Genomic DNA, 24,554 nt, shown 5'->3' with positions numbered 1-24,554 from the left:
TAAATAGGTGTGAAAAAACTGTATCCTCTAACACAGAACAGACTGTGGGAAAAGAAGAGCTCACAATGTGGAAATTAATGGCAGATGCTTTTAGTACTGGTTTAAATGTTTCTTTAGATGGTAATGTCTTACTGTGCCTTTAATTGTTGTGAAACTTGCCTCTGGAATATTAAAACCATCTGTTTATCTTCCTGCAAGGCTAATCCCAGCCTTTCCCTAGCCTGAGTGCTGAACACACACACACACACACACACATACATATATATATATATATATATATACATACATACTGTACGGTATGTAGACTTTCGCATTACTATACCTCAACATGCTTCTTAATTACTGTCCTTAAATCAGGGCTTATATCGACACATGCAGATCTCATGTTTCCATCTTAGATCTCTGATGAAGGCAGTGAAGTGCACTGGTATTCATTACAGAAGGTCTAAAACTGAGACTAAGTTTAAAGGCCCATAAAAAGTACAGAAAATGACTTGCACACTGTTACAAGTGGGAGTGATCAAATGATCACAGATCGGGTCACAGAGACGGCCCCCACACCCACACACATGGGCTTCTCATTTGGATTTATCACCAGACAGCAGGTCATTAAATTCAGCTCCACTGTTTGATGGCACTGACCACCACCATTCCCTGCATTTGCTTAAGACATCCATTAATCACACCATAAAAAGAAATGAATCCATCAACCGAGCCTTAAAAGTGGAAGAGCAGATGAAAAAGGAAAAAAAAGGAACACAATTCTCTGAAGTAATTTAAAGGGCTCAGGGGGAAATTAAAGGGAACAAGCTGAGAGATACGTTTTCAAATAGCTGTGTAATCAGGTCCTGAGCTATGTAATAGCTCTGAAAGATGAGCCGCCCTTTATTGGAATGTCTTTATTAGACATGTTCTTATGACGTTACACACAGTTAAATAAGTGCAAGATTTCTGATTTCATGCAGTACTTCCTTACTGATAAATCAGGATACAGATGGTGTGATTATGTGGTTTCTCCATTGTAGAGCCAGTTGATTCCACATTGATTAATAAAAGACAAATCTCTATATCTCCCCCACAGTTGCCTGATTATATCCCTCATAAGCCCACCATATATGAGTTTGGTTTTGTGCAGCGAATATTTGATGGAGGAGTCGGCAGCAGCTTCCAATAAAGTCTGCTTTTCTTTGTGTGTGGGCACATTCATAAATGCATGAGTGTGCTGACTTGCGCTGCCCAGTGTTGTCAGCAGGGACATTGGTTGGTTAATAAATATTATAGGTCAACATGTTTTGATGAAGGAGCCTCAGACTGGGGCACAAACAGCATCCCTCCCATTTTCTTTTTCAAGGATCAGTTCACAGGCTTTCACTGGCTGGATGAGATATTGTTCCCCTTTTCTCTCTAAAAATATGTCAATTCCCCTCAGACAAACTGGTGTTCAGAGAAAAAAGAGAAATTATGTGCCCTGGTTTTGTGGGAATAAAATGTGTTGGAGGTAATTAGCGCTATCACAGCACAGGGCACTGCTTAGCATGAGGCAGGGAACAGGCCACTTTGGGTTCTCATGCACCTCCCCGGCCTTGTCTCAGCACTGATACAACAAAGACACACATGCACGCACAAGCATTTTCAGACTTGAGCACTCCCAGTTAAACAGTCCCAGTGCTGAGAGACTCTTATCACGTTCAACACCGGCAAATCCACCAGCCCTCCACCCATCATGCAATTCTCCCAAGGAATAGGATTCCTTTCACACTACTAATGTCTACAGAAAAGGGAACATTTTCGTTTTAATTATCTGCCCAACTCAAAGGTTCCTTTGGTATTCCCCTGCCTTGTGCCTTTTCATCACATTAAATGGTGGCCAATACCTGAAAGGAAAATACTGAAGGAAAAAGTAAAAGAAAATTAAAGCATTCCAGCGATGGTCCTGCCTTCTTATTGAGGTGAGAGATGGGGGAAGAGTGCTGGAGAGTGGCATCATTTTCTAGTTCAAGTCCTGCGTGGGCAGCACTGTCTCTGCTTTTCCCATTACCCAGCAGAACAGTCGTTTACTGCCCTGTCTCATAAACCCAGCATTTCATGTGCTTTGAAATGAAACCTGCAGAATTTGCCCGGTCTCAAAGAAGCAGCATGGGCATCAATGGCAGACTTGGACCGGGACTACAGACCCCACATCCTCCTACTGAGTCCTTCACTCCCAAGAGTCTTTCATCCATCCCATTTTGAATGTTGTCAGATGCTCTGAGATAGGCAGGGTCTCCTTTTTATCGGTGTTATTTTGCTGCATCTCGAACAAAGTGTCTACAGGATGACACTTGCTGGGCTCCTGCTGCCTCAGCATGTGGTGTCTGCTTGGGAAGGATAGTGGCTCCATTTGAAGGTTCTGGAGGGGTCTTTGTCCCTGTTCTCTATTCCGTGGGCTGAGAGGAGTCTCATACTGCGAGATCAGATGGCGTCTATTATTGGCAAGCAAAGTAATGGCCACTGAATAAGCTCAAAAACATGACAGATTTACAGAGACAGCACCACAGCTTCTGCCAGTTCTCACATATTCATGAACTGACTTGTGTGGGATGCTTTCCTAGCCAGAGCTATCCATGTAGAGCCCTAAACTGCATTATTAACAGTTTTGGTCCATTTTACAGGATAAAGCCTTGATTTCTTTGTGTGTTGTGTTTTAAAGCTGAAACCTGGGCAGAACAACTGCAAGGACAGTGACAGTGAAAGTGTGAGTGGAGAGTCCAAACCTTCCATCAGGAGCAGCTCCAGAGACAGAGTGACGGACGTGAGTACACAAAGCATATATATTCACACGTATGTTCATGTGTATACCCACAGCCACTAAATTAAAGTAATGTTTGTGTGTAATAATAAAACTTGAAAGAGAATACCTGTTAGGGACATTTCCATTAACTGCTTAGAAGCAAATAAACAAGCTGCATAATGTTTTCGAATAGAAGCAGCACTGATTACATGAGGCATGAATGTAAACAGTACTTTTACACAACACCATCAGAAAACAGATTATTAGAAGTCCAACCAAAGCCAGATTTTCAAAATGTACATAAACATGTAAGTCTGACCAAAATGATGTCCATACTGGACTCTTACACCCAGGAAATGAGTGCAGTGTGAATAGCTCCGGCATTTATACACTTGTTTAGACTTAAATGGGCCTGCGGACACCACTTAAGCTTCACATACTTTTCTTTATTGCAGCTTTTAATAACAAAGTATAAATTCATATTATTAGAGCTGAATTCCCATTTTCCCGCTGTGTCATCTGACAAAATCACCATTTAAGTCACTTGAAGACGGTGTCTGTGCAGTGAATTTAGCTTTATTTACATGTATATGGATCTCCCACAGAGAAAGTTAGAAGCAGCTGCATGCTAGAACATTTTTTTCCACAGAGTTTTGGCATCAGGCTTCCATAACTCAATTCCCTCTTATGTATGTATGCTGGGACTTGAACAGTAGTCCAGTTAAATTGCCATAAGGAGCGAACTCACTGCAGATTAAAGGTAATATAAAATTTACTCATTTCAGTCTTGAACCATTAAAATTAAAATTTTATTCCTCATTTTGTCTGAAATCAACAATCTGTGTGCATTAATGAAATATTCCAAATAAAGGCAACCATTTGCATTTTGCAGACATGTATAAACACACACACACACACTCTCACACAGTCTGCTTGAAGTTCTTCATGACACATCCTCCCCACTCCTTATGGAGAAGCTGAAGGCAAGTATAAGCTGACAAAAGACAGCATCTATGCGTCCTTTCACCTTGTGGCACATTCCAAGATGTTCAGCTCGCGGACTCCGGGGACGTTGCCGCCCAACTTCCACCCGTGCTCTTTGATTTGTGTGGAGAATCCACAGTGAAGCAATCAGATATCTGACCATAATTAAAGCTGTCAGTTGGGAGGCGCGCCAGTCTTTGAGAAAGACATGGCCGAACAACTGAAGCAAAACTGATTCTGCATGTAGCTTTACGATGCTTGACTGGGCATGAAATGAAATAAGTAATTTGATGTCGACAAGAGAAATTGAAATGATACTTGCTGATTTCCGTCAGACTGCTCTTCAGTGGCAAACCAATACAGATTTGGTTCAAATAATGGATTTTTGATAACATTTACAAATGTATGTATACCTGCGATCTTCTGATAAACGCTGTCATGTTCTCTTGTAGCTTAACAAAACTTCTCAGAATGAATTATGCTGTTAGTTTAAAAAACATCTCTAGTTATATAAGTAATGGATGAGGTTGGAACATCGATCTCTAATACTACTGACCCGGTTTTCATCAAAGGGTTGTATTTTGATTTCATTGGTAGAGCTTTCATCATAGTTTTAATGGCGGATGTAGCAGAAGGGACCCAGTGAGTTTTACAAGCTTCATTCAAGATCAATTTATTCATTTATTTCTATAAAAGAAGATAAAATATTTTTTTAATATTTAAGTGACCATAAAATTCAGCTCTTCCTGAAGTATTTGTTTGTAGACATTAATCTTGATGGTTCCCTCAAGTATAATATGTTCATGATGTTTGTTTGTGAATCAAACTATTCCCATAGACCAGTGGCAGGCAACTCCAGTCCTTGAGGGCTGCAGTCCTGCAAGTTTTAGATGTTTCCCTGTTTCAACACACCTGATTCAAATCAATGAGTCACTGAGCAAAAACTGATGGGCTGTTGGATCCATTTCATTCAAGCATGTTGGAGTGGGGAAACATCTTAAACTGGCAGGACTGTGGCTCTCCAGGACTGGAGCTGCATACTCCTACCATAGACACAGAACTATTGCTAGTAAGGTTAGGTCTACAGCTGTGTAGAAAGTAATTGCAGTTTCTTCCTTCAGTATAATAAAGCATTACGTCCAGAGTAAATACGCTTACAAGTCCGACAAGTGTCAAATAAATCTTCTTGCTGCATTGATTGCAACTGAAAAATCAGCTAACAACTTACAATAAAATGAACATCTGCTAACTTTCATCTTACGGGTGATACTGTGTGAGCCGGGCATCTTTACCTGTGTAAAGTTTTATTCATACGATTAGCCTGGTTGTGGTGGAAAAGCTGCAGCTACAATATGAACCGCATTCACATCTTACAAGCGTTTCACGTACTAGTCCAGAAGCCTATGTCGGAGTTGGGAACTTGCTCATTTGGAACTGCTTCAGTCTCTTCTGTTGGTTCCAGATCAGTCTGGACACATTGGCGGCTGACATCCGTTTAGTGATAAGAACGGACATTAAGTAAAATGCAGTCCATCCCCTGCGTTTGACGTAGTTTTTGTTCAGCGTCGTAGCTTTGTTGTTGTTTTAGTTCTGTTGGCGGCTGGTTAAACCTTATTTGCCAGTGTTTTACTCATTTTATATTACACTGATTCTGTGTACCATGAGATTTTCCATATGACTTAAACAGTTCAACAGATACATGTTCTATCCTGCTCTCCTTCCATCGGTTCCACATGCTTATTGTATTGCTGGAACGGCTTGTGAAATCGGCGCCTGTTGTGAGGAGAATTTATGGCACAAACTTATGCATTTGTTTTGAATAATGTTTTGGGACCATTTCCCAAATTCAGAAATGATTCCCAAGTTCATTTAGAAAATGTCAGACTTCTCCCAACAGAATCCATCAACTTTTCCCACTTCCAGCTGCTTCACTGAAAGCATCTGTCGGCCTCGCTTCATAATCATTTCCACCTGAATTGGCATTTCTGCGCCCGGTACACTCAGGAAACTAGAGGAAGCAGCAGCCCGGGTTTCCCCCGCTTCATCTGGTCAAGACACCCCACAGGAGACCGAGCGTGTCTTCAGAAGAGCTGCTGAAAGGTTCCCGGCATGGAGACAGACTTTTAGACCCTCTGTCACTTAAGATGGTCACACTGTGTGAGGCTTCAACTCCAGTCCCCACAGGTCTCTGAACAAGTCCCCCTCCAGCCATGCTGTAAAAACCCACTTCACACATCACAAGAGGTGCAAGCTGGTGCATTTGAGCTTCGTTCCACTCTCTAGCCTGAAACAAGGAGAAAATGGAGATATTTTAAAAGGATATAACTGTTCTGTGTCAGATTGAGTCTCTTAAGATTTGTTTATGTAATTTCGAAAACCTTTTTCCCCTGTAAACTAGTATACTAACATAGGAATACATAGATGTGTACATTTTCTTGCCCTGCTAAAATTTTAGAACTGTTTTTGTGGAAACTCAGCACGTAGAACTACTCATGTGGATCGACTGCATGTAGAAGCTCCTGTATAGGACAAAAACAGAAAAAGAAAAAATCAAAGTCTCTTGTTAGTACCACAGAGCATTGTGACACAGGAGCTTTCTATGACCCAGTCTGTTCATTAGACCAACAATTCGCTAATGGTATTTGCTACAGCACTCCCCTCCCCTCATGGTCAGACTACACTCTGATGAAGCAGATGAAGTGAGTTTGCCGACCTGGCGCTGGCTGGCAGGGAGATGGAGGCCAGAGGAGGTCAGGCCTGGCAGCTTCCTCTCTCTAGCTCGCTTTCCCTCCTCACTCCATCCTGCCAGCTCATTAAGGCCTACAAATGGCACATCAGCTCGGCTGTGTTTGCCTCAACCCCAGACCCCAGCTAAATTGGCAGGCTTAGCCGCGTTTGCTAGAAGCTCAGGGTTCCCCTTTGGGTTTGTTTGAAGCCGACATGGCACCACCTCCCCCCACAATCCTCCCCTCCTCACCCCACCCCTTCATTCGGGGTGGCAGGCATTCAGGCAGGCAGCAGTCCTGAGCAGAGGGACTCTGCTGGATCAGGGAGGGCATGAAGCTCAGGATGAATCACTCCCGTTTAGTCTCTGCGGCAAGGGGTGAAATGCCATCATTACCCGGCTGCCTATCAAATAAATTGGCAATTACGGGCCTGGGATTGCGAGTAAACAGCATGTTACTCCTTTTTTTCCACCCAAGGCTCTTGATGAGAGGCGGCTGCAATAGAGAGAATCTCGGCAGTACTGGGTCAGAGCCCGCCAGTCAGTGTTAGCCAGCCTGATGAGAGACACAAGAGGCAGACGATAATGAATTCTCCCGTACATATCTGTTTTTATCGTCAGCCAAAGCTTAAAGTTGTATCCTGCTGTAGCTATTCTTCTGAGTCAGTTCTGTTGTCTAAGCAGAGGCAAGACTTGGTGACAACTTTCATTCAGTGAATGGTGTTGGATAAACTGCTGTAAAACGGGGTAATGATTTGCATACAGCCCTGGTATTGATACTAGCACTTTCATTAGAGTTATTTATGGTGCTTTTATTCCGCTTTAAATGAGGTTGTGAAAATGTGAGTTTCTGAAATCCATGCTTGTATGGATTGTCCTGGATCCTCTCAGGCAAGATGGGGTTTTTTGCCTTTCGAAAGCTGTTTTGTAATGAAACATCTGGAAGTGATATTGTTAAAAGTCAAGCACACACAGTCTTCCTGGGCTTTTGAAGTGGTTACAGCCCAAACATAGCAAAAGCCTCTCTTACGGCTAGTAAAACTGAACTCGGTTATTACTGGCTCTCTGATGAAAACATGATGGGATATTCGGAATCTTGTGTGCATGTGGTGAAACAATTTCCCGCACTCAAATGACAGCTTTTGGAAACCGATTGTCATAAAGCATATTTGTTTTTTGGATATCACTACTGTGATTAGATTTGCCGGTGTGTACCAGGTCTTTACATAATGTTTTATCCTTGACCTCGGAGGACAACTTTTCCATAAACTTCCTGTCTGATCTGAATCTCCCTGTCTCAGTGAACTGCATATGTAACGTGACCAGAACTGGTCTGCATTACCAGACCATGTCCATCCCACCTCCTCCGAACATTCTCCAATTATTTCCTGACACTCTGATGTAAATGAGGTCACAGTTCCCCTACATGTCCAGATATGCTGGCTAATTTGCTCCAACACAGAACTTGTAATTGCCTGCATCAATTATCTGTCTTTCTCTCTCTTCCTCTCAATAATTTGAAATGTTTCTTATTAGAGCCAAGCATTTAGATATGGAAGCACGAATGTTGTACCTATAATTAGCTCATTATCATGGGATCATTCTCTCTGTTGAGACTCCAGTGTATGCATAGCAACTCTGTGAAATGAGCAGCAGATGTAGTGCAGGGATTACATACTGGCTCTTTGACTGTTTAATGACTTTTTGTGAGAATAAAGACAACATGAACAGTATTCTGTACTTATAATTCCAGCAGCATGGGGTACGTCTACTAAAATACAGGTTACGGGAACACAAAGGCACATTCACATGTATTTTGGATGGGATGTAAGATTAGCCTCATGTTTAATATTTTCAAGAGTTCAAGGTCTGAGGAGATCAAATTGAATGCATTCTTAAAAAGTCGGTTAGTTTTACCACTCTAATCTCACTGTCTTCTACCCCTTTGATCAGATTGCAAATCTTCTAAAGCAAAGAGCCTGAACAGGAAAAGTTGCTATTACCATCTGGAGTTCTTACTAATTCATAAGAAACACCTAGAACAGATAGCAGAGCTTTTGTCCTGGCTTCCTAACGTCCCTCAGTTTCCGTGAGCTAGAGAAGAGTTCATGCTCCAGAAGATTTTCTCTTTATTTTTCTTATTCATTATACCAGGTTCTTCGGCTATACAGTCAGCTTGCCAAAGGATTCAGACATAAGATCACTTGACTTGCCTACACCTACATCAGCCTGATGAATAGGCTGTCTCCCAGGAAGTGGCCAGACATGCTTATTACCACCTCTGGCACTCCAAATCAAGCCCTCTTTTCTCATCTTTCTGTCTTCTTTATTGTTCTTTCTCATTTCTCTCTCATTGCCTGCAGCTGAGTTGTCAGGAACAGAGTGTGACACTTTGTGACACGGCAGTCGAGCAAAATTATGCTTCGCCTCCATCGCCCTGCCAGCCCCCAACAGCCGAATGTCCGTCAGGGACCTATGAGAGGTCCCGCTGGATGGCTCGTCTCTGAAAGTGCCAGGGGCACACCAGCCTTTCTGCCTACATTCACAAGAGTTTAACTCAGACTCGGCTGCATCTGCTCGCCAGAAATAAAATTAGAATGAGAAACACATTGTGAGTGTGTGAACTGACCTCCAAGTGGTTCTCAGGTTGGGAATGCTGAGCTCTGTTTCATGTCTGTTCATTTTTACTACACCTACAGACGAACATTGTGACCTTTGATGTCTTTATGTTACTGCATAGCCAGCAAAACAAGGGTTTTAATTGTTGAAACTGATACAGATTGATGTTGGTGTGGTAAAAACTGCTGGCTGATCCTGACTGAATGCAGCCTTTCACTGTTGTGGATGAGAAATCTATTCTCATGGAAGATTAATGGACTGGAGAAGTGGTGTTGAATGTCATTGTTGAAGGTTGAAAGTATTGAGCGCCTGAATCCTATCCATATGTTTTCAGGAATGACATAAATAGGCTCAGCCAGAATCCATTTTGACTTATCAAGCTTAAACCAGTGCCAGAGCTATGTGATACTTGCCAAGTATTCAGGCTCTGAGGCTTCCAATAACAAATCCTATTCCACATAATTTCCACTGAAATTGGCTATGGTTATGCACTGCCACCTTGTTTTTGCTTTTTGCAGCACGTCCCACTCTCTGCCTCATACTTCCGCATTCTCTGTAACCTAAACCTGAAGCCCCAATTTTTGATGTCATACCATGTTCTGGTGAGGGAGTCTCTCCTCTCTTTGTTCCAGCCTTTTCAGCGTGGAGGCTGTTCCGGTGGGGTAAGTTGAATAAGTGGAGCCCGGAGGAATCTCTACAAAGGTCTCACTCTGATTGGATGCATGCAGAGCCCAAGGAGAGAGCGCTGGTTGCCATAGCAATAAGAGCAATGTGGGAACAGGCTGCATGAAGGGGAAGTGGTTCTTATTCTTTTGTGATAGGAGTCTTCCACTGACTTTCTCTTTATGAATACACACCGGTCAACACAAACGCAAACACAAATATGCAGAGGCACACAAGCTGCCCCACACATACCTTTTTTACTTCTGCAAGCAGAAACCAGACAAACTTGTGTACTTTCATCACAATAGCCTGGCAGTGGTGTGCTTGTGTCCAAAAAAATACAATTAGACACACCTGAAGTCCAAAACCATCTCTGTCTCATAAACATGCTTACTGGCCGTTCACTTCCACATATAGCTTACTGCCCCTGAGCCAGTGTTCATCCTCACCCTCCTGTCTGCCTCATTGTTGTAAATGTAAACAAAGACGTGATGAAAATATCTCACCGCCTTTGTCTAAGCCCGATCTTGTGTTGTATGCTTTACTGACTTAAAATGAATAGTTTAATTCTTTAACCCATAATATGCAGGCTACATAATTTACCAAAGAGGTAATGCAACCCTCTCTAAGGACTGCATGCTTGTGTTTGTGTATGTGTGTTTCATGAGAATCCCTGGTGTGTTTGTGTTTGTATCAGTGTTTTGCTGCTGGGCATAGAAGCCGTGTGGGAGGCTTGAGTTTTTTGTGTGCGTGTTATGTCAAGTTTTGTTGAGTTTGTGTAAAGGTCACAAAGGGCTGAGATTGCTGTTTTTTTTTAAAAAATACACAGGACGATTGGTTGGTTCATGGACACTGTGCAGTCTGTCATATCTTTAACCTGGCTGCAGCTGATCTGTGAAGAGAATCGTGAATCCATGCCTCGCTGGTCTCCAAAGATGCCATCCGTTTTGCTTATGCAGCCATGTGTGGTGATATGGTCAAAATCGTGAAGAGAAATATGAATCAAAAGTAGTTTGTTTTTTTTTTTTTCTTCAAACGTCCTCATCTTTAAAAGGTCTGGTCGTAATCTTTTTTTCAAAGAAGTCATTGACTTGAAGGAGGTTGGACAAAAGGTTGGTTAATTTGTTTGTACAAAGTTTTTTCCCCACAGTGAGTTATTTTTGCAGTTACTGTATGCAGTGTAGTCTGTGTGTGTTTTGGTCTTTGTGTTGTAAAAAATGTGGGACATACTAAAACAAACTTGGAAAAATTCACACGGAGGAGAGAAAATAACTGGGTACCGTCTGAGAAGGTTTTAATATTTTCTGCCTTGAGTCCTTTTTTTTGAGGTTCTTGATAGGTTACACTTCATTTTGCTGGTTGGATCAGAGCAAGTCTCCTTCCACTTTGTGCTGGGTAAGGGTATCCTCTCTCATCCAGGGCCTGTACAGTTCACAGGATTACTGTCATACCATTTTTATCTCAGAAGCAAGTTCAATTTCCTTTAAACTACAGTAATAGTGCCAACAATAAATAAAGAGATACTGTTGACAGACAGACAGACACATAGATATACCAGCAAAAAGGGAGAGATATAGTGCCTCTGGAATTACAGTCGGAGAAAATTATTCCAGAGACATTATTTCCCTCAAGTCGTAGGTTTAAGTCAAATTTGGAAGAGAAATGAAATTGCCAGCAGTGAAAAAACAGACAAGGTAGGAGTTCATGAGTAGAGAAATAACATTTTCATTTGTTTCTGCCCCAGTGGGAGACGAGCAGCCTTTCAGTAAACACAGACAGCTATGAGAAATGATTTCTTTGGTCGGCAGGATATTGTTTTAATGTGCACTTATCCATCTGTAATCTAGAGGTCAGGGCACAAGAATCCACAGGATGGCCATTGTACTGTTGTCTTTATAAAACTCAAGTGTTTCGTCTCGCTGCCAACTGGTTCTTGGAGTGTCTGTTCTAAAGAGATTCTCCCATTAATGTGGATTTTTTTTTATATAAACTCTCCTTGTGAAATATGCCATTTTTTTCGCCCTGAAATTTGTCCTGAAAGGAATTATAAAATGAAATCTTCCGGTTTTGGCCCCTGGTTAAAGCAATACGACATAACTTTCTGACCTTAAAACTCTGCTTGTGACTTGTTTTGATGGTGCACTGAAATTCTTCATGCACAATCCTGACGACGTCGTTGCTGCACAGCATCTTGAGGTTGAAAAACCACACTGAACCACATTTTTTTCCAGCATCATTGGACTCCTGTATTTTGTTTTAAGGCACCTCATCACACACCAGCAACTGAATATCAACACATTGGCCATTTTGCGCACATCATTGCTGAAAGAACCACACACTCTAATCCTGGATTAGTTGAGTTTACTAGAATTCTGCATGAAAACCTGTTGCCTGAAACCACTTTAGTTTTTACAAACACTGAAACTAAACCAGTCAAGTTGTGTCAACACAGGCAACCATTAGACTTTCCTCAAACCCATGAGTTCACTGAACTAATTTTCTTTATAGTTGTTTGAACCAACTCTGAAGTCAGATTTACGCAAACTGTTCTTTCAAATAAAGACTAAATCACACTGACTCAGTTTCAAAGAAAGTCAACTTACAAGACTCCACTTGTTCCTAATTAAATGTCCAATAAATCTAAAAGTCACTTGAGAATAACATTGAACTTTGGCATACACCTTTTAATGAATATAATTCATAGGTGTGTCTTTGGATATATTTGTAAACGATTAGGGGTACAGAACTGAAATCTCCAGAACTGAGAAGGTGACGGTACTTTATGTCAGTAACCTTCACCACTTTGTCCCTGATGCAAGAAATAAAAGCTGTGGCGGTGGGTTTGCTTTCCAGCACTGGCCTTCTCACTCATGGTACCAACTTTTCAAACAGCAGAACTTTCCAGCATTGTCTAAATGTAAACAAACACTGGAAATAAAGCTCATACCTCAAATTTATAGCACAGCAATTACAAAAGGGTCAATTCCTTGTGAATATGCATTTCCCATGAGCCGTTGTGGTCCAGATATGTTGAGTTTATAAGTAGTCCCGCCCCCTCTGACAGAAACATAACATGTTCAGCTATCTTTGCTGATCATTATTTTCACTGCACAATGTTGTACAAAACATAAAAGGATAAATAATCAGTACTAAAAAGTTTATATTCAAATAAATTCCGGGTTAAGAGTGCAGGAGGACATTAGAGTCAACATCAGACTGACTTTTACTGGCTGGAGAGAGCTCAGAGAAGAGACAGGATGCAAGATGGAGGCCAAATTAAACTTCATCAGAGGGGGGGGGGCAACTGTGAGAAGCTGCCAAAGTTTAGTACTTCCATGTTAAAGTGTGTCCAATCTATAAATTGTAGGTAAAGGTACACCTATCAGTGTTTTGTCAGTGTCATGTGTGGTTGAATTATACACACACTGGCAGAAGATGAGCTGAAGTTTTTTTTTTTCCACCCTATATTACACTGTGTTGCTCTTTGTTCGCTCTGGGATACAACAAATAATCAACGTGTCACATTTTATTGAGCATTATTTTATTTCAGGTGATTTTTGAGGGATAACTCTCATTTTCAAAAACTGAAGCGATCAACTTCTTTTAGATTTCTGATGAATAAATGTGTTTCAATATCCGTTTACTCTCTGTCGAAGTTATTTACAAGGTGTGTAGAATTCCTGATAAATTTGCGATTGCAAAGCTTTGCTCCACGGCTGTCACCAGTGATGCACTCCCAAGCGATTACTTCCTGTCATCCACTATCGGCCAACACATGAAGCGCTTGTCACATGGCCTGCTCTGATTTCAGTTGATATTGACACTAGAATTGAATAAATGTACACAATAAGAAGATTAGTATTTCCTGAGAGGCGTGCGTTCCCCTACTGCATTCATTCCTGATGAACCCCATTGATCCTTTTGAGACGCTTGTTTCATACAGCCAAATCCCATCTCTGACCACAGTATGTGTAAAGGGAACAGAAAGATGAAGAATAATCTGCTGGGCATCCTGGACAGAAAAGCCATGGCTGCACAGTGCAGCAGGGGTGAAACTACACTCCAGCTTTTTGTTGAAAACTGTTTTGCATAATCGCAAATTTGCTCCACTTTGTATTGCATATTCATTTCAGTTGATCCTGCCACCCCATATTGCAGATCCATGCCATCAAGGGCAGGAATCCTGCTCCTGTAATGTGAAATGTCACTTAAGAAAATGGACTCAATCCTCTCCCCCAAAGCAAGTGCTGTACGTACTGTATGCCCTGTGAGAAAATCTCAGTAGTTCCCAAATAAGATGAACTGAAGTAATGATACTTTATTAGTCCCAAATGGGGAAATTATTTTTGCAATTTGAAGAGTCAGCAATAGTCATTAGTCATTATAAATGTGTAGATTTTGCTGTAAGCAGGGATCACCCCTTGCTCTGTTCTTTCTGGCAGCAGAACCGAAGAAGCCCACTTCATCGTTTGGTCACTGTGTTTTATAATGGGTGCGCAGTGTTGTCCATTATTCTGAGCAGCTTTTGCAACTTTCTGTTTTGCATAATCAGATCAGGGCAGTCCCCAGGACAGAACCAGCTTTAGTTTTTTGAATCAATGCTTCTGATACTGCTCCCCCAACAGATGGCTGCACAGCAAATAGCTTTTTCCAAACCCGACTTATAGAAATATATAGAAAACGTATAGAAACTTATATAGTGTCTCTCTACAATCACCAAGACGTTAATTCAAATGTTTAATAACATAAAGAAATTTTATTGGAAAAGAATAAAATTTATATTTTGTGTACTAGTTTAATATTCTTGTAATTTACACCCATGCAATACATAGACTGGCTGCAGAGAAACAGCAGTAGTATAAAAACTAATTGTATGCTTTGACAATCAGCTGTGTTTTGGTAGCAAGGAAGTCAAAGGGCAGTGCAGGGTCTCTTAGTACAGGGGATTGGATGGGATTAACCCCGGACTTCCCATTTGGCTCAAGGCCCACAGTGGCCCAGGAAGAGTGGAATTAGCCAAGCCAGGCAGGGCCATCTGATTCCAAGCCCCTTCCAATTACAGTCTTATCTCCTGGCCAAATTAGATCAATTCATGGAGGGCAGGGCGACCTGGCAGCCTGGCGAAGGTGCGATAATCAGCAGTAGGGAGTATGTCACTTAACCCCGCCCCAGTGTCCCTGAAAGAGCCAGAGCATGTGTTAGGAGCACCACTCGCTGCCATTAGCTAACACTGCCTGCTGCAGCCTGACCTCCACTTTGCATGAGGACAACCTTGCTGTAGTGCATTTGGGCATCTTGGCTTTTTTGTGTTCAAGTGCTGCACTGAGGAGGGTGAATAATGTGCATAATTAGTTTTGCCACTTATCCTTGGCGATTGTACTCTGCAGATTCCACCAGCTAAAAAGTAGAAGAGAGAAAAAATGTAATTGCTTTTTATGTGTATTGAATATAAAAGGCACTTTTAAGCATTTACAGTGTTTAAGAACTACTCTGCACACCTAATAAAGTTCACTGCCAATTCTCTTGTCAATTAGGAGGAAAAACAAATGTTTGACATTTGGAGATGTAATTATGAAAATAATTAACCTCTTTGTGTGCCACAGAAGTAGACAGTTTTGCTCTCTACCTACGCTTCTTCAAATGGAGTCGCATTTGGCTGAATTGGATTCTGGTTTTAAAAGGAAGACCTCAATGAAATTGATGTTTTTAAATCCTTTTTTTATGTAAATGCATGTTTCTTTCTGGTCTTACTCGTGTCTTCTCAGTTGTAGCAACTTTAATAAAATACTGTAGACATTAACTGTTTCTAAACTTCAAAGCTAACAATAAAAAGGTAAAAAATCAAATGTAATCAATCTTTTTCTCGCAGTAATTGGTGATATGCAGCATCTTAAACAAGAAGTTTACAATAAGAGATGTTCATTTTGGGTCAAGCCTTCTTTAAATGGAAGATATGGCTTTAAGTAAAAATAAAAACTAAATACATATATGTGATAATATATAAAGCTCTTTAGATTTATTCCCGATATTTCTGCCATACTGGTGATTGTATTGCACCACTGGTGTGTCCCATAGCCATCTGGAGGACCATTCTGTGCCCACAATATGACTGGAAAGGGAGCCATTCTGTTGAATTTATGTTTGACTATTTCTTCTCATTCTTGTGTTCTGGGCACAAGTATCCATTGGAGAGCAATAGGCAGCTCTGAAATAGTCGCCGTGCTCAGCTGTGGCTCTGTGATTGTACATCCAGGACTACGCCACAGACCTCCACCTCCCACCTGTCCCTGGCTGCTGCTCCTCTCTTCAGCCCAGTTAGATTAAAGTCCCCTTAAATTCACTGCAGCAGGCCGTCCATGCAGGGAAAGCCAGCAGCACAGGGGGCCCTCTGACAATCAGCACTCAGCTAGAAAGCACTAATGACCAGTGGGAGGGGAGGAGAGGGTGTTGGAGGGGGTTGCTAGGACGGGAGGCAGTGGGGTTGGCATGTTGCTGGGATGGGTCCTGCAAAGCACTGACTAGATTAGCTTCCAGGGGGCAGAGCTGCAGTCAGTTTGGGAAAATATCACAGCCCATTAGTTAGGAGCAATGAAATGGAGTCAACTTCTGGGACTCCATTAGGCACGCTGCGCTTAGGCAGACAGCGTCCCTTGGTGTGATGTTGCTATTCTGGAAGGATTGAGCACAGAGATATAATTGGACTGGGGAAATCAAGCAAGTTTCAGTGGTCCTGGTGGGGCTCTCAGACAGAAAATGAGAACACAGGCCTTTGTATTTTCTCTCTCTGTTAGTTTTACAGTGTTTTGAAAAACAGAAGCCAGGGTTCTTGGGTTTTTTCTTTCATTTCTATTTCTCCTCCCTTTTCCTCTGTCCTCCATTCTGCAGCTCTGTCTCAGTTGGTCTCTTGTTCTCTTATCCTTTTAGATTTTACCATCTGATTTAAATCCCCTTCTTTTCTATTCCGGCAAACCTTAAGCTAAACAATATGCATTTATTTATCCATGCCACTCTCCAGACATTGATGAGACTGAGGATTGCACTTGATAATAAACATGGCTTAGTCTGACACAGGCTGCTTGCTAAACCTCGCAAGGCTGTTTACTGGGGATCAATGCCAACTAACTGCACTCGTTTGGAATATACAATTACACCCATGAAAGACGAGCATGGTCGATCATATATATTTTTTTCGTCTTGTCTGAAAGCCCTCTCTATGGCTATGATGTCTGCATAGCTAGCTGATATTCTGGTTCCTTAGAGGCAGGACTCGGATGTAGATAGAGCGGACAGGCCTCAGTGCTTCGGGTAATTGATGTGCAGTTTTTAGCACCATTGTGGGACCTCACCATCCCTCACAGTTTGAACGGGCATGCCTCACTCGGTTTGCCCAAAACGCTTGATATACTCTGCCCTAAACAGAGGACATTTTGCCCGTTCTTCAAGATAATATACTTCACAAGCGCAGTTCATTATGTTCCTCTTACACCATCAGTTAACAGAGAAGTGAGTGATTAGATCACGTCCCTGAAGGTGGACAGTGAATGTATGTGCTTCCTTATCAAGTATTTGTTTTAAGCCTTTAAGCTTTTGGTCAGTGTCATGTAACACAATACCTTATTGTTGCAAAGTTGAACAAACCTGTTGTTGCATAAATGTAGAATTTAAGCCACTCATTGGGTCATTTTTCACCCAGTTTTTTTAAAGGAATTTGTAAGGGATCAATTAGGCGTTATCCATTTAGGCTAATTGGTTTTGTGAGGGATTGTTGGGTAAATAGATCATAGGTCAGGGAAATACCCAGCCACTGAAACAAGGTGGCAATCTGTTCAGTGTAAATACCTGGTTATCTTCCAGTTGGTTTTAAGAGGAAATGTGGTTTTAAGTGACAATGAACTGAGCCGTGATTCTACAGAAAACAGACTGACAAAAGGAGTTTGCTGCATCTTTCTTCTTCTTTGTCCTTTCTCTTCATAGAATTATATGTCCTTAGCTGGAGAGTGTTGACATTTGTGCACCTCTTGGGAACACATCACCGTGAATGTTATCAGCACCTTTACGACAGCCCCCATAAATCCGTGCTAGGTGCTTTCAGCCCCTGCCTCAAAGTGCACTCCCCACCTCAACCTTTCACCTCTGACCCGCCTGCCAGCCTGAAGAAAGAGCCCCTGACAGCTCCTTTGATGGTAGGAGAAGGGGGGCTTGGCTTGTAAAGAATAGGTGAAATGGAGGGTAAAAAGGGGGCCAGTCATTGGAAATGTCTGCACTGAGATCTAATCAGGTTGCAGTGGCTGTGCCCCTTTCTAAAGTAGAACCGCGACATTACAACTAGCAGCCTCTCCTGGGCCCCCCGCCCTTCTGACTGACTAAGCCTCTGGAACACATTCATCCACCTTAGTCCAAGCTGTGGACTTATCCAGCCACCCTCCTCCCCTCACAGCCCCCAAAAGCCGCCTTGACAGGTTTGTTATCTGTTCACCCAGTCGGTGGGCCCTAGAGAGTCGCAGTCCTGGCAGTTGGAAGGGGAATGCTACAGGAGAAGCAGGGCAAGTAAATGTCAAGTGAACCGCCAACGATGGATATTATAGCTTCTAGGGACCACAGATGAGAAAGAGAGTGGGTGGGTGGGTAACAGAGAGGGTGGGGGTGGCCTCTCTCCTGTCTGTTATACAGCCAGCCGCTCAAGATGGCAGTCGTTACTGAAATCTCTGTTATCAATTTCCAGACTGCATAGGCTCTTCATTATACAGAGATAAGCGATGTGGAATCAGAAATGTAATCTCTGTGACAACAACCTCAGTGTAGTTGTGATCTAGTCTTATAGAAAGTTTTATTTCTTGACTGGAAATACATCTGTGGTTTCTTTAATGTGTAATTACTATCTAAAACTTCTATCACAATGCAGGAGTCACTGAGCAAACTGGAAAAAAAACAGAAACCATGCTAATTATTTTTGGGCTGGGTGTGGTAACTTATTGAAAAGCAGTTACCACACGTGTAAGTGTTTGGAGTCATATTGCTTTACTCTCCACCTTTGAAATATCTCATTTTTAATATAAAACTGACCTTTGACTCTAATTTTCATAGAGACATATGCTAAAGTGATATGTTTTTGCAACCAAAACAAAAAATGTCTGTACAAGTAGCATGTCTTTCAGCTGTCCAACATTTCTTAATTAAAATCAGAATAAAGAGCTAATTGACTAAAGTAGATACTTATTTACTTATCATTTAATTTGAAGAATAATACACAGACATCAGTTTCATTTCACAAGTTTGGAGTCAGAAGGTTGTGTATGGGTGGTATGCAGATCTGAGATGCAGAGCATCAAAGTTTGTTTTTTTCTTACAGTAAATAAATAACATATTAGAGGAACATTTCAGTGTTTTTTAGCTGTTTTGTTGTCACCTATTAAGTGTGTGTCATTGCAAATGTGGCCCTGGAGAAACTTTATGTAGCTGAAAGTATTACAAAGTATATGTTGTGCAGGATCTACAGAGTGTATATACAATACTTGATTTCTATGTCAAATCTGAAATGAAGCGAATCTTGATTAGCAATAGGATTTATTAATTATGTTTTATTTTCTTTTTAATTTAAATGTTTGTCTTTTTCTATTTAGAATTTAAGTGTTATTTAAAATTACCCCACAATTTAGCCATTTTGCCTTAATCAGTGGCCAAGTTCATATTTGCCCCTTTCCAATAAATGTGGCGTCTTATTTCTGCCAGTGAGCTTTGCACTCCTCTAGTAGGAGTTTGGACCACTTATTTCTCCATTTCATCAAGGCTGGAGGGTATCTTCAACCTTTTGTGGGGTTAAGGAAAGGTGTGATGCCAGTCTTCAGTCTCAGTTTGGAAGGGACTGTGGGACAAAGCTAAGAAGGATACTCTAGTGTTTCCTGTACTGGAGAAGATTATATAAGAAGCACTGAAATCCTTTTCTTTAAATTTAGAGAATTCAAACTGCTCTTATCATGTATAGATATGTATGTATAGATACTTCTGGGTCATTTCTTTCAGTTAGTAAGCATCCTACACACACACAAAAAAAACTCTATTTAACCGAACCCATGGTCTTTTTGGAAGGTTCAGCCCTTCAGTGATTTTCTTCCAGAATCTTGATGTAGTCTTTTTACCTTCGGTAGTGTTCAAGCATTACTACCAAGGCTAGCCTAATTAATCCAGTTAAGTTTAATACCAACAATCTCTAAGCGCTTACCATCATTTCATCGTACAATGCTGGTGTCCATGGTTACAGCCCAAGAATAACTCCACTCAGACCACAACAAAGGCCACGAAAGCTCACCTAACCTTCACAAAAGCTCATCTGGAGAAAGGGGGAAACTTTTTTTACTTTAGCCTAAGAAAAGGACAAGCATCCATTTCTCAGAGCCACAAGGAAATCCCCCAAAAACCCCAAATGGTCAAAAAACGTACAGCTGAAGTGGTCGAGAAATGGTAAACAAACAATATTACAATTATGAAGTGACCCATGCGTGTCCTGCCTTTTGTCCCATTAAGAAATTACCGAAGGAACTTTTGACCAGTGTGACACCATCACTGCAGAGGATTGTGTGAAAATGCCAGTGGAGACATGGTGAAAATCAGATTATAAGAACTGTTGATTCTTATTACTGGTTAGCCTGGTTAGTCAACATAAGACCATCCTTTTCTTAGATTTGGACTAGCAAACAGTTTTTTTTGCTACAGTATGAAAGCTGGTTCTTTAAGCATTTTAAATCTTAAGCTTTTAAGGCTGTTGAAATGCAGAGAACTGGTTTAAAAATAATGGCTCCTAACCAACTTTGAAGTTTCCTATGTTAAAGGAGGTATTAGACTGTTAATATCTCTGTCATTAAACCTGTGTAATTCCCACACATTCTTATTTTGGCCACATAATCTTTTAAAGAGGAATCCTCAGTTGTATTTTAGGAAAGTTTTCCAAGTAATACCGATTGGCTTTTTTCCTTTTGATCAGCTGGCTGGCTAATAAGGCTTGTCACAACAGTTTTCACCCTCTGGACTTCAGGCAATGTCTATTCTTGTATTCTAGTGCCAGATTACCTGATCAAATTTAAAGGCTCAGCCTTGTATGTTTACTGCTTGTATGTTTGTGATAAGTTTGTTTGGTTCCACCATTCCCACATTAAATCTTTAACCTGTTAGTTCTTTAATCCACCCATGCTCACAGAGGGGAATTGGATCTAAATTGTACGATAATTTCTCTGCCCCTTAATTGCATGGCTCCAGTGAAAGCATTGCTGCTCTCTCCAATCCTTTTAGAACTACTTAAACGTTCCGCTTGGGTGTGGATTAGTGGATAATGGGCCCAGCAGAAGGCCAGGTACAAGCTATTGAAGTGTTCCTGAGACAGCCTTGGCGGGCCCTCGGGGTAGAGGGGGAGGGTTCATTGTTGGTGTGACAGTTTGCTTGAGTGGATTACATGCAGTTTAGTGGGCTGTATTGGATTGGAGTTGTGCCCAATTATCCTCTTGGATTGGATCGCAAGTGAGTAACCTCCTATCCCAGTTTCCAGTGCACTAGGTGAAGCCTATAGGATCCTGCTGCTACACATTAAGCCAGTGAACCACAAGATAAAATAGTCATGTATTTTATTTCTGGCTAACCTGAGCCAGTACTTTCACCCTTATATTTTCTTACTCAACTACAAACAAACACAGATTGTCAGACTACTCTATCAATCAGTGTATTGTGGGATTGTTTGACAACTTTAATGCACCTCAATAAGTCATCCTGTCTAGATATGCACAAATATGCAAAATATGTGAGAATAATTATAAGAAAAGTATACCAATTTAACTAATCAGACCTGGATTACAACAAGGCTTGAACATAAGTTTTATAAGTTTTATAATAATAAAAATCTAGGAAAATTACCCATGATAGTGTATTTTTGATAAAATTGTGTGTGTGTGTGTGTGTGTGTGTGTGTGTGTGTGTGTGTATATATATATATATATATATATATATATTTATATATATATATATATAGGAATACTTTATTATACGTTCATGAGTTATGCAGGTATTTAACCGTCTCAGTATATCACTGCTGTGGTTTATGGGTGCAATTAGAAATGGTTTACTTGAATTTATTGTGGTAAACTCTCATTTCAAGGAAATTTGTGAAACACAGAGATGTTTAGGGAAATCCAAACTAGGAGTCAAACTATATGAAACACAAAAAATACTTAAATATTTACTAACAGAGAATGAAAATATATGCAGCAGTCATTCACAGAGCAGCATAAATTAAATGACAGTCAAACAGGTCAAGATCTGTGTATAAAGTATGAGCACCAAATCCACCTTTTTTAAATTCAGGGAGAAGATTTACAGACAAAAAGAAGGATTTGTAATGGGAGAGCCACTGTCAGCCATCATGAGCTGTTTTTTTATAGAAGATCTGGAAGCAAAAGCCTTAACTACAGTACCCACACAGTGCAAACACACCCTCTGGAAAAGATACAAAGACGATACTCTGGAAAAAATCAAATCTGGCCAACACACAAGTCAGATTATTTGAAGAAAATGTACAAAACTGGAAACATCAAATTTACACATGAAGAGGAAACAAACCGAACCATAAACTTCCTGGACATGAAAATCCACCACAAAGACGACAGCAGTGTAAAAATCACAGTATACAGAACGCCCACACACACTGGTCAATACCTCCTCTGGACTTCAGAAAACCCCACAACACACACACACTTTTCTGTAGTCAGGACACTTTATGAAGAGGCCAGTATCATCACCGAGGAGGAGGAGGAGGAGGCAGACATGAGGAAGGAGAACATGTACAACACACACTGACACACTGCCAGGATCCAAAATGGCTCCAACACAAAGACAAACATGAAGGAAACAGAACAAAACCCAAACAAAAAACCGACACAGCAACAAGGACCTGGTGACCTACCGTACATCAGGTGAATCGGTGAACGTGTACAGAGGACAGCGAGAAAACACGAAATCAATGCAACAGCAACACCACACATAAAACTCCGCCAGTTCCTGGTACACCCAAAGGACAAGATTGACTTGGACCAAAAATGCAACGTAATATCTGAAATGCCACGCAAAATATGCAAAAAAACATTTCAAGGGAGAGAGAGAAGATATAACACAAGACAAACAAAACAGAATGTGACAAGAAAACAACAGGATGACTGACAAGATCACAGAAAGAAAAGCAGAGCAGGTGAACCTAAAATCAGCCACATCCGACCACTGGACGCGCAGCGGAAAAATCATCGAACCGGAAAGCGAAACGTTCAAACGATGGATCAAGGAGGCCATAGAAATGAGGAGGCGAGCCAAGAACACCATCAACCGTGATGAGGAGGCTTTCATGCTGTCCCATCCATGGGACCATCGGGCAGCAGAAGGCGGGACCAGCCAGCAGATTGCCGGGCTGGCCACGCCTCCGCGATACCATCAGCTGATAAAGACACGTCACAACACACGACGGTTGACCTCTTCTGAAGAAGACTGAAGATAAAATTAAAACTCCTTAAAAAATTCTTTGTCTTATCAAAATAATTCTTACAACCACAGTTGGAACAGACTAAATGAACCCAGTCACCCTAAGCATGAGTTCAGCCAGAACCTAAAAACCTGGTTTTTAATTTGACATAAAATCTGTGACATGGCTATGTAACGTTACTGAACAAAACACACACTTTTCTTGCATTAAATTTAGTTTTTACGTTTTCTGCCCAACATTTTAATATAAAAAGGGGCTGAGTTTGCAGCTACCGGTAGAAACCGTGCACAGTGTACTGTTTGCAGACTTTATATTAATACCGCTGCAAGTTTTAATGATGTAACAGATTATTTTTACCAGCACAAGAAACATGTCCAAGTTTAGCCGCCTCCTACAGGCCCCACCTGACATTGATTCTCATGTGCAAAGCTGTCAGAGCCTGCTGTCACTTTTTTCCCCCTCTTTTTTTTCCCCCCTTCTTACTTTTTCCTGGAGACTTGCAAGTGGATAACAATGAGTCCCCTGGCTGTGCTCATCTGATTCCATCAGGAAGAGGAGAACAGCAGCACAGCACCTTGGGAATATTGTGCCTGAAAATGGTAATTTGCCAGCTCAAGCAAATCCTAGGAGAGCAGGGAAGATGAAGAGTAGACAGATTTCACTTTATTTATTAAATTTGATAACCGGTACAGGCCTCCAGAGAGACAGAAACATTCTGCTGTGTGTCATTTAGTAGGAGGGAGAGAATACAGTAGAGATCTATCAAAGACTGCCAGTCTTTCAGTCAGTTGTTAGGTATTCCTAGGTCCACAGCCACCTACATCTGAGATGCTGCTCTCAAACTTCTGAGTGAAACGCTTCATTTTAAGGGGGGATAAAAAGCTTTAACGTGACAACTTTTATATTTTAGGTTTTTCTTTTAGTTTTTTTTTTTTTTCTGTCAATAACTCAAGGTTGTTATGCCCGAACTCTGTCATCCAGATGTTTCATCAAAGTATTTGAGTTGAATATGGATCAAGCAGATCTGTTTTCATAGGTGGTCAAAATGTGGAAGTAAGCCAACAATCTGAATTGATTTGGAAACCAAAAGTATCTCTCATACTTGTCACTGAGAGAAATACATGACTTTTGAGCCTCCCATGGGCTGGTCTTATGGTAAGAAGGAAGTAAGCTAATTGATTAGCTGACAGGCACTTTTTGGTGTCAGGCCAGCAAAAAAATCCACCTCATATCTTTTCTCCCCCAGGCTATTATTTAATACAACTGTGTTGTTCTCAGCTTCC

At 41.2% G+C, this 24,554-nt stretch overlaps 1 protein-coding gene across 8 annotated transcripts in view; it reads left to right on the top strand.

The window, feature by feature from the left end:
• auts2a (activator of transcription and developmental regulator AUTS2 a) overlaps positions 1 to 24,554 on the top strand; it is a 305,554-nt gene that overhangs the window by 135,732 nt on the left and 145,268 nt on the right. For all 8 annotated transcript variants that reach the window (XM_042009143.1, XM_042009148.1, XM_042009146.1 and 5 more), the window contains one exon: positions 2,690 to 2,791. In XM_042009143.1, coding sequence (XP_041865077.1) covers positions 2,690 to 2,791 — 102 coding nt within the window. The remainder of the gene's footprint in view (positions 1 to 2,689; positions 2,792 to 24,554) is intronic.

The sequence above is a fragment of the Melanotaenia boesemani genome, chromosome 15 (genome assembly GCF_017639745.1).
Source record: "Melanotaenia boesemani isolate fMelBoe1 chromosome 15, fMelBoe1.pri, whole genome shotgun sequence".
NCBI lineage: Eukaryota > Metazoa > Chordata > Actinopteri > Atheriniformes > Melanotaeniidae > Melanotaenia > Melanotaenia boesemani.
This window is presented reverse-complemented; position numbering and strand designations above follow the sequence as displayed.